At 45.0% G+C, this 12,373-nt stretch overlaps 1 protein-coding gene across 1 annotated transcript in view; it reads left to right on the top strand.

The window, feature by feature from the left end:
• ttn.2 (titin, tandem duplicate 2) overlaps positions 1 to 12,373 on the top strand; it is a 472,252-nt gene that overhangs the window by 161,913 nt on the left and 297,966 nt on the right. The window contains 5 exon segments of the mRNA XM_034187115.1: positions 79 to 288; positions 376 to 453; positions 539 to 565; positions 780 to 835; positions 1,081 to 1,087. Of these exon segments, the coding sequence (XP_034043006.1) occupies positions 79 to 288; positions 376 to 453; positions 539 to 565; positions 780 to 835; positions 1,081 to 1,087 (378 nt within the window).

Genomic DNA, 12,373 nt, shown 5'->3' with positions numbered 1-12,373 from the left:
GTGGGTGTTGTGTCGATGCAATCTACCATTCAGCTGTTGTCCAACATGTTTACCCATTGACGTCTTTATGTCTTTTAGCTGAACAAATTCATTTCACCAAACGAATCCACAACATCGAAGTCAACGAGCGCCAGTCAGCCACCTTTGAGTGTGAAGTGTCCTTCGACAATGCAATCGTTTCGTGGTACAAAGACACGTGGGAACTGAAAGAGAGCCCTAAATACAACTTCAGAAGTGAGGGCCGAAGACATTTCATGGTTATTCGAAATGTGACCATTGAAGACGAAGGTTTGTAGCGTGCCATCGAAGTGCAGAAAGCCTCCAAAGCTTATTTTTCCATCAGTGTTAAAAGTCTTCATTACTAATCCCATGTAGGCGTGTACTCAGTGATTGTGAGGTTGGAGCCCAGAGGGGAGGCTAAGAGCACAGCTGAGCTTTATTTGTCTGGCAAAGGTACCGTTTTCTTCAGTCAGGCAACAACTTCTCCGTTTCTCTCCTTCACACATTAACACCTTCTTTACTCTCATTCTCTCCACAGAAATCGAACTAGCGATGGTGCCGTTCGGTAAGTTCCTCCTTTGTCCTTCAGCTTTGAAAATGTTTTCAGTAAATCCCCTTGTTCGTCGCGTCACTGTTATCGATCCAGAACAGGCTTTGCTTCACTTAACACAAAGCAAAAAAGTCTGACGGCAAGCAAAGGATTTTCCAAAGTCATTACAAATGTTTGTTTATTTAGTATAAGTGTACTTGGAGTAAAAACCTTATTCTGTGTTCCGCAGATATTCCAGATTCTTCGATTCAGAGGCCGAGGTTCCGTCATCAGTTGCAATTCAAGGTAAGAGCTTCTAAATTCCAAACTAGGTTCACTTCACTTTGAAATCCTCCAGGAAGCAGATTCAGTTCACAAAATGTAAAATCAGGACATAATCAGCATCAGAAGGAACATATCGTTGGAATTCTGTTCTTACGAAGAAGAGATGAGGGTCCACTGGGATTCTTTCTCCGTCTTCACCAGATGAATGAATTATTCACGTGTTCTGCTGAATGAAGGTGATCTTTGTCTTCTTTTGTTCTTACAAGAATCACTGAATATTCGTATGAATATGAAGAAGAGGTGGAGGTGAAGCAGAGAGTACAACCCGCCGCTCCTCCTCCTCCTCCTCATCATCATCATCGTTAGCAGACCTGACTCAAACAGTGACTTCTGATATGAACACGTTCCACCTAAACCTTAAATCTATTTATCATTTCTCATTCTTCTTTTGTTCAGACTCAAAGATTGTAGAAAAATATTTAAACTGGTTGATGAGTACAACAGAAGATGTTACGGTTAAATACTGAGATTTTTTCACCCTTCAAACTAAAAAGCAACAAAAACAGGCTTCTTTGTTCAAATGACTGATTTCCTCTCATCATTCTCAATGCAAAAACAACTAAAATCTCTCACCAAAATCTAGATGAAGTAAAAACATAAAACTCCAAATAATGGATCACATAATTACTCACCTCTTTGAATCTTCTTGTGCATCTTCCCGATGGTTTGATGTGGTTTTTGTCTTCTACCTTATTTTGTTACTGAGCCTCTTATTTTGGGCATGTTGTTCTTAAAGACAAGGATCGGTGACCTCTTGTTTTGGACCAAGTTGTTCTTAAAGACGAGGACCGGTGAACCTCTTATTTTGGGCCATGTTGTTCTTGTAGATAAAGATGAGGACCAGTGAACCACTTACTTTGAACCATGTTCTTAAAGATGAGGACTGGTGAACCTCTTATTTTGGACCATGTTGTTCTTAAAGACAAGGACCAGTGAACCTCTTATTTTGGACCATGTTGTTCTTAAAGACGAGGACCAGTTATCACTTATTTGGACCATGTTGTTCTTAAAGATGAGGACTGGTGAACCTCTTATTTTGGGCCATGGTTTCTTAAAGACAAGGATCGGTGACCTCTTGTTTTGGACCAAGTTGTTCTTAAAGACGAGGACCGGTGAACCTCTTATTTTGGGCCATGTTGTTCTTGTAGATAAAGAATGAGGACCAGTGAACCACTTACTTTTGAACCATGTTCTTAAAGATGAGGACTGGTGAACCTCTTATTTTGGACCATGTTGTTCTTAAAGATGAGGACCGGTGAACCTCTTATTTTGGACCATGTTGTTCTTAAAGATGAGGACCGGTGAACCTCTTATTTTGGACCATGTTGTTCTTAAAGATGAGGACCGGTGAACCTCTTATTTTGGACCATGTTGTTCTTAAAGATGAGGACCGGTGAACCTCTTATTTTGGACCATGTTGTTCTTAAGATGAGGGCCAGTGAACCTCTTATTTTGGACCATGTTGTTCTTAAAGATGAGGACCGGTGAACCTCTTATTTTGGGACCATGTTGTTCTTAAACATAGGGACCTGAACCTCTTATTTTGGACCATGTTGTTCTTAAAGATGAGGACCGGTGAACCTCTTATTTTGGGGCCATGGTTGTTCTGAAAGATGACGACCAGTGAACTCTTATTTTGGACCATGTTGTTCTGAAAGATGAGGACCAGTGAACCTCTCATTTTGACCATGTTGTCTTAAAGATGAGGACCGGTGAACCTCTTATTTTGGGCCATGTTGTTCTTAAAGATGAGGACCAGTGAACCTCTTGTTTTGGACATGTTGTTCTGAAAGACGAGGACCAGTGAACCTCTCATTTGGACCATGTTGTTCTGAAAGACAAGGACCGTGAACCTCTCATTTGGGACCATGTTGTTCTTAAAGATGAGGACCGGTGAACCACTTACTTTGAACCATGTTCTTAAAGATGAGGACTGGTGAACCTCTTATTTGGACCATGTTGTTCTTAAAGACAAGGACCAGTGAACCTCTTATTTGGACCATGTTGTTCTTAAGACGAGGACCAGTTAATCACTTATTTTGGACCATGTTGTTCTTAAAGATGAGGACTGGTGAACCTCTTATTTTGGGCCATGTTGTTCTTAAAGACAAGGATCGGTGACCTCTTGTTTTGGACCAAGTTGTTCTTAAAGACGAGGACCGGTGAACCTCTTATTTTGGGCCATGTTGTTCTTGTAGATAAAGATGAGGACCAGTGAACCACTTACTTTGAACCATGTTCTTAAAGATGAGGACTGGTGAAGCCTCTTATTTTGGACCATGTTGTTCTTAAAGATGAGGCCGGTGAACCTCTTATTTTGGGCCATGTTGATCTTAAAAATGAGGGCCAGTGACACCCTCTTACTTTGGGCCATGTTGTTCTTAAAGATGAGGACAGATGAACCTCTTATTTTGGACCATGTTGTTCTTAAAGACGAGGACCAGTGAACCACTTCTTTTGGGCTATGTTGTTCTTAAACATGAGGACCAGTGAACCTCTTATTTTGGACCATGTTGTTCTGAAAGATGACGACCAGTGAATCTCTTATTTTGGACCATGTTGTTCTGAAAGACGAGGACCAGTGAACCTCTCATTTTGGACCATGTTGTTCTTAAAGATGAGGACCGGTGAACCTCTTATTTTGGGCCATGTTGTTCTTAAAGATGAGGACCAGTGAACCTCTTGTTTTGGACCATGTTGTTCTGAAAGACGAGGACCAGTGAACCTCTCATTTTGGACCATGTTGTTCTTAAAGATGAGGACCGGTGAACCTCTTATTTTGGACCATGTTGTTCTTAAAGATGAGGACCGGTGAACCTCTTATTTTGGACCATGTTGTTCTTAAAGATGAGATCGGTGACCTCTTGTTTGGGCCATGTTGGTCTTAAAGACGAGGACTGGCGAACCTCTTACTTTGGACCATATTGTTCTTTGAGACAAAGATCGGTGACTTCTTGTTTTGGACCATGTTGTTCTTAAAGGCGAGGACCAGTGAACCTCTCATTTTGGACCATGTTGTTCTTAAAGATGAGGACCGGTGAACCTCTTATTTTTGACCATGTTGTTCTGAAAGACGAGGTCCGGTGAACCTCTTATTTTGGACCATGTTGTTCTGAAAGATGAGGACCGGTGGACCATGTTGTTCTTAAAGATGAGGACCGGTGAACGTCTTGTTTTGGACCATGTTGTTCTGAAAGACGAGGTCCGGTAAACCTCTTATTTTGGACCATGTTGTTCTGAAAGACGAGGTCCGGTGAACCTCTTATTTTGGGCCATGTTGTTCTGAAAGACGAGGTCCGGTGAACCTCTTATTTTGGGCCATGTTGTTCTTAAAGATGAGGACCGGTGAACCTCTTGTGTTGGACCATGTTGTTCTGAAAGACGAGGTCCGGTGAACCTCTCATTTTGGACCATGTTGGTATGTTTTAACACACACAATGGCCATGACATAAAATAAAGACAAGCAGGCATATTAAGTTTCTTCTGAATCCTTGTTGCAAACAGCTGGGTCCTGGTGGCCACTCGAGGCCACTGTTGCTCATCACTTACCCACCTTTAGGATCTCGAAATATACTTTTCAGCAACATGTAACTCAACCCAAGGCCTTCTTCAGTTTTTGGAGTGACAAAACAAGACCAGCAAGAGGTCCGTTAAGCGTCTGGATGATGGCGCACCATCAAATACAACTCACCACGTCAGTTCCATCCTTTTATTATGTCTCTGTCTAGCTGTAGAGATGATATTCAGATGTTTAACCTTCTTCATGCCTGGATGCGTATATGCCTGTATCTCTGAAGACTCTTCACCATCATCATTACTGAAGCCATGTCTCCTGGATGGGTCCATGCTTTGCCTGTCCAGTGTCTGACAGGAGCAGTGCTGCACTCACTCACTCACTCACTCACTCACTCAATCACTCACTCACTCACTCACTCACTCACTCACTCACTCACTCACTCACTCACTCACTCACTCACTCACTCACTCACTCACTCACTCATCTTCAACCACTTACTCCAATTAAGGTTTGTGGCGGGGGGCTTGAGCATATCCCAGCAGTCACAGGACATGAGGTGGGTTCACCCTGGACAGGACGCCAGTCTGTCACAGGGACAAATACAGACAAACACACATTCACACCTACGGACAATTTAAAGTTTTTAGTCCACCTGTGTGTCTTTGGATGTGGGAGGAAGCCGGCGCACCCAGAGGGAACCCACACAAACACGGGGAGAACATGCAAACTCCACACAGAAAGGTCACAGGTGGGAATTGAACCCATGACCTTACTGTGAAGTTACTGCAGTCACATTAATTAGAATTGAAGTTATAAAACGTTGGTTTTCTTTTGCTGCCACTGCGTTTTTCAGTTGATCCTGAAGTCACTGATTTCTTCTCACGTTACCCACATCTGCCTTCATTCAACATCTGTTTGCTCTTTAAGTTTTGATTTCACAATAAAAGTCCACACCATGAACTTTTATTGTGAAAATCATCACTTTAACTCCTCAGTGTTTTGTGTTTTCATTTTGTCATGTGTTTCACACCGTTTGTATCTGTCGAGGGACGTCAGATTTCCTGCTGTTGTCTTCAGCAACGTTCCAACATGCAGATTATCTTCAAACAGTGGGAACGTCTCAGCTCTGAACCCACGTCTGTCCTCTTAGTCTCAGATCAAACACTTAACTTCTCAACTTCTAAAATCTGTCTTGAATGTGGAAATAGGAAAATTCCATCCGAGTCTAAATTTCAACTGGGAAAACCATAGGTAGTTCAAACTGATGACCCCAAACTGACAACCTCAGACCTCAAACTGATGACCTCAGACAGACGACCTTAAACTGACACCCTGAGACTGATGACTCAGACCTCAGACAGACGACCTTAAATTGACACCCTGAGACTGATGACTCAGACCTCACACTGATGACCTCAGACAGACGACCTTAAACTGACACCCTGAGACTGATGACTCAGACCTCACACTGATGACCTCAGACATACGACCTTAAATTGACACCCTGAGACTGATGACTCAGACCTTAAACTGATGACCTCAGACATACGACCTTAAACTGACACCCTGACACTGATGACTCAGACCTCACACTGATGACCTCAGACAGACGACCTTAAATTGACACCCTGACACTGATGACTCAGACCTCACACTGATGACCTCAGACAGACGACCTTAAACTGACACCCTGAGACTGATGACTCAGACCTCACACTGATGACCTCAGACCTCAAACTGATGACCTCAGACAGACGACCTTAAACTGACACCCTGAGACTGATGACTCAGACCTTAAACTGATGACCTCAGACAGACGACCTTAAACTGACACCCTGACACTGATGACTCAGACCTTAAACTGATGACCTCAGACAGACGACCTTAAACTGACACCCTGAGACTGATGACTCAGACCTTAAACTGATGACCTCAGACAGACGACCTTAAACTGACACCCTGAGACTGATGACTCAGACCTTAAACTGATGACCTCAGACAGACGACCTTAAATTGACACCCTGACACTGATGACTCAGACCTCACACTGATGACCTCAGACAGACGACCTTAAATTGACACCCTGACACTGATGACTCAGACCTTAAACTGATGACCTCAATTGACACCCTGAGACTGATGACTCAGACCTCACACTGATGACCTTTGACAGACGACCTTAAACTGACACCCTGAGACTGATGAGTCAGACCTTAAACTGATGACCTCAGACAGACGACCTTAAACTGACACCCTGACACTGATGACTCAGACCTCAAACTGATGACCTCAGACAGACGACCTTAAATTGACACCCTGACACTGATGACTCAGACGTCACACAGATGACCTTTGACAGACGACCTTAAACTGACACCCTGAGACTGATGAGTCAGACCTTAAACTGATGACCTCAGACAGATGACCTTAAACTGACACCCTGACACTGATGACTCAGACCTCACACTGATGACCTCAGACAGACAACCTTAAACTGACACCCTGAGACTGATAAGTCAGACCTTAAACTGATGACCTCAGACAGACAACCTTAAACTGACACCCTGAGACTGATGACTCAGACCTTAAACTGATGACCTCAGACAGATGACCTTAAATTGACACCCTGAGACTGATGAGTCAGACCTCACACTGATGACCTCAGACAGACGACCTTAAACTGACACCCTGAGACTGATGACTCAGACCTCACACTGATGACCTCAGACAGACGACCTTAAACTGACACCCTGAGACTGATGAGTCAGACCTTTAAACTGATGACCTCAGACAGTTGACCTTAAACTGACACCCTGAGACTGATGACTCAGACCTCACACTGATGACCTCAGACCTCAAACTGATGACCTCAGACAGACGACCTTAAACTGACACCCTGAGACTGATGACTCAGACCTCACACTGATGACCTCAGACAGACGACCTTAAATTGACACCCTGAGACTGATGACTCAGACCTCACACTGATGACCTCAGACAGACGACCTTAAACTGACACCCTGAGACTGATGAGTCAGACCTTAAACTGATGACCTCAGACAGACGACCTTAAATTGACACCCTGAGACTGATGACTCAGACCTCACACTGATGACCTCAGACAGACGACCTTAAATTGACACCCTGAGACTGATGACTCAGACCTCACACTGATGACCTCAGACAGACGACCTTAAACTGACACCCTGAGACTGATGACTCAGACCTCACACTGATGACCTCAGACAGACGACCTTAAACTGACACCCTGAGACTGATGACTCAGACCTCACACTGATGACCTCAGACAGACGACCTTAAATTGACACCCTGAGACTGATGACTCAGACCTCACACTGATGACCTCAGACAGACGACCTTAAACTGACACCCTGAGACTGATGAGTCAGACCTTAAACTGATGACCTCAGACAGACGACCTTAAACTGACACCCTGAGACTGATGAGTCAGACCTCACACTGATGACCTCAGACCTCAAACTGATGACCTTAAACTGACACCCTGAGACTGATGACTCAGACCTCACACTGATGACCTCAGACAGACGACCTTAAACTGACACCGAGACTGATAAGTCAGACCTTAAACTGATGACCTCAGACAGACAACCTTAAACTGACACCCTGAGACTGATGACTCAGACCTTAAACTGATGACCTCAGACAGATGACCTTAAATTGACACCCTGAGACTGATGAGTCAGACCTCACACTGATGACCTCAGACAGACGACCTTAAACTGACACCCTGACACTGATGACTCAGACCTCACACTGATGACCTCAGACAGACGACCTTAAACTGACACCCTGAGACTGATGACTCAGACCTCACACTGATGACCTCAGACAGACGACCTTAAATTGACACCCTGACACTGATGACTCAGACCTCACACTGATGACCTCAGACAGACGACCTTAAACTGACACCCTGAGACTGATGACTCAGACCTCACACTGATGACCTCAGACAGACGACCTTAAACTGACACCCTGAGACTGATGACTCAGACCTCACACTGATGACCTCAGACAGACGACCTTAAATTGACACCCTGACACTGATGACTCAGACCTCACACTGATGACCTTTGACAGACGACCTTAAACTGACACCCTGAGACTGATGAGTCAGACCTTAAACTGATGACCTCAGACAGACGACCTTAAACTGACACCCTGAGACTGATGACTCAGACCTCAAACTGATGACCTCAAACTGACAACCTCAGACCTCAAACTGATGACCTCAGACAGACGACCTTAAACTGACACCCTGAGACTGATGACTCAGACCTCACACTGATGACCTCAGACAGACGACCTTAAATTGACACCCTGAGACTGATGACTCAGACCTCACACTGATGACCTCAGACAGACGACCTTAAACTGACACCCTGAGACTGATGACTCAGACCTCACACTGATGACCTCAGACAGACGACCTTAAACTGACACCCTGAGACTGATGACTCAGACCTCAAACTGATGACCTCAGACAGACGACCTTAAATTGACACCCTGAGACTGATGACTCAGACCTCACACTGATGACCTCAGACAGACAACCTTAAACTGACACCCTGAGACTGATGAGTCAGACCTTAAACTGATGACCTCAGACAGATGACCTTAAATTGACACCCTGAGACTGATGACTCAGACCTTAAACTGATGACCTCAGACAGATGACCTTAAATTGACACCCTGACACTGATGACTCAGACCTCACACTGATGACCTCAGACAGACGACCTTAAATTGACACCCTGACACTGATGACTCAGACCTTAAACTGATGACCTCAATTGACACCCTGAGACTGATGACTCAGACCTCACACTGATGACCTTTGACAGACGACCTTAAACTGACACCCTGAGACTGATGAGTCAGACCTTAAACTGATGACCTCAGACAGACGACCTTAAATTGACACCCTGACACTGATGACTCAGACCTCAAACTGATGACCTCAGACAGACGACCTTAAATTGACACCCTGACACTGATGACTCAGACCTCACACTGATGACCTTTGACAGACGACCTTAAACTGACACCCTGAGACTGATGAGTCAGACCTTAAACTGATGACCTCAGACAGACGACCTTAAACTGACACCCTGAGACTGATGACTCAGACCTCAAACTGATGACCTCAAACTGACAACCTCAGACCTCAAACTGATGACCTCAGACAGACGACCTTAAACTGACACCCTGAGACTGATGAGTCAGACCTTAAACTGATGACCTCAGACAGACGACCTTAAATTGACACCCTGAGACTGATGACTCAGACCTTAAACTGATGACCTCAGACAGACAACCTTAAACTGACACCCTGAGACTGATGACTCAGACCTTAAACTGGTGACCTCAGACAGACGACCTTAAATTGACACCCTGACACTGATGACTCAGACCTCACACTGATGACCTCAGACAGACGACCTTAAATTGACACCCTGACACTGATGACTCAGACCTTAAACTGATGACCTCAATTGACACCCTGAGACTGATGACTCAGACCTCACACTGATGACCTTTGACAGACGACCTTAAACTGACACCCTGAGACTGATGAGTCAGACCTTAAACTGATGACCTCAGACAGACGACCTTAAATTGACACCCTGACACTGATGACTCAGACCTCAAACTGATGACCTCAGACAGACGACCTTAAATTGACACCCTGACACTGATGACTCAGACCTCACACTGATGACCTTTGACAGACGACCTTAAACTGACACCCTGAGACTGATGAGTCAGACCTTAAACTGATGACCTCAGACAGACGACCTTAAACTGACACCCTGACACTGATGACTCAGACCTCACACTGATGACCTCAGACAGACGACCTTAAACTGACACCCTGAGACTGATAAGTCAGACCTTAAACTGATGACCTCAGACAGACAACCTTAAACTGACACCCTGAGACTGATGACTCAGACCTTAAACTGATGACCTCAGACAGATGACCTTAAATTGACACCCTGAGACTGATGAGTCAGACCTCACACTGATGACCTTTGACAGACGACCTTAAACTGACACCCTGAGACTGATGAGTCAGACCTTAAACTGATGACCTCAGACAGACGACCTTAAACTGACACCCTGAGACTGATGACTCAGACCTCAAACTGATGACCTCAAACTGACAACCTCAGACCTCAAACTGATGACCTCAGACAGACGACCTTAAACTGACACCCTGAGACTGATGACTCAGACCTCACACTGATGACCTCAGACAGACGACCTTAAATTGACACCCTGAGACTGATGACTCAGACCTCACACTGATGACCTCAGACAGACGACCTTAAACTGACACCCTGAGACTGATGACTCAGACCTCACACTGATGACGTCAGACAGACGACCTTAAACTGACACCCTGAGACTGATGACTCAGACCTCAAACTGATGACCTCAGACAGACGACCTTAAATTGACACCCTGAGACTGATGACTCAGACCTCACACTGATGACCTCAGACAGACAACCTTAAACTGACACCCTGAGACTGATGAGTCAGACCTTAAACTGATGACCTCAGACAGACGACCTTAAATTGACACCCTGAGACTGATGACTCAGACCTTAAACTGATGACCTCAGACAGATGACCTTAAATTGACACCCTGACACTGATGACTCAGACCTCACACTGATGACCTCAGACAGACGACCTTAAATTGACACCCTGACACTGATGACTCAGACCTTAAACTGATGACCTCAATTGACACCCTGAGACTGATGACTCAGACCTCACACTGATGACCTTTGACAGACGACCTTAAACTGACACCCTGAGACTGATGAGTCAGACCTTAAACTGATGACCTCAGACAGACGACCTTAAATTGACACCCTCACACTGATGACTCAGACCTCAAACTGATGACCTCAGACAGACGACCTTAAATTGACACCCTGACACTGATGACTCAGACCTCACACTGATGACCTTTGACAGACGACCTTAAACTGACACCCTGAGACTGATGAGTCAGACCTTAAACTGATGACCTCAGACAGACGACCTTAAACTGACACCCTGAGACTGATGACTCAGACCTCAAACTGATGACCTCAAACTGACAACCTCAGACCTCAAACTGATGACCTCAGACAGACGACCTTAAACTGACACCCTGAGACTGATGACTCAGACCTCAAACTGATGACCTCAGACAGACGACCTTAAACTGACACCCTGAGACTGATGACTCAGACCTCAAACTGATGACCTCAGACAGACGACCTTAAACTGACACCCTGAGACTGATGACTCAGACCTCACACTGATGACCTCAGACAGGCGACCTTAAACTGACACCCTGACACTGATGACTCAGACCTCACACTGATGACCTTTGACAGACGACCTTAAACTGACACCCTGAGACTGATGAGTCAGACCTTAAACTGATGACCTCAGACAGACGACCTTAAATTGACACCCTGACACTGATGACTCAGACCTCAAACTGATGACCTCAGACAGACGACCTTAAATTGACACCCTGACACTGATGACTCAGACCTCACACTGATGACCTTTGACAGACGACCTTAAACTGACACCCTGAGACTGATGAGTCAGACCTTAAACTGATGACCTCAGACAGACGACCTTAAACTGACACCCTGACACTGATGACTCAGACCTCACACTGATGACCTCAGACAGACGACCTTAAACTGACACCCTGAGACTGATAAGTCAGACCTTAAACTGATGACCTCAGACAGACAACCTTAAACTGACACCCTGAGACTGATGACTCAGACCTTAAACTGATGACCTCAGACAGATGACCTTAAATTGACACCCTGAGACTGATGAGTCAGACCTCACACTGATGACCTCAGACAGATGACCTTAAACTGACACCCTGACACTGATGACTCAGACCTCACA

The sequence above is a fragment of the Thalassophryne amazonica genome, chromosome 14, assembly GCF_902500255.1.
Source record: "Thalassophryne amazonica chromosome 14, fThaAma1.1, whole genome shotgun sequence".
NCBI classification, from domain to species: Eukaryota; Metazoa; Chordata; class Actinopteri; order Batrachoidiformes; family Batrachoididae; genus Thalassophryne; species Thalassophryne amazonica.
Note: the sequence above shows the minus strand (reverse complement) of the source record. Positions and strands in the feature narration are given on the sequence as shown.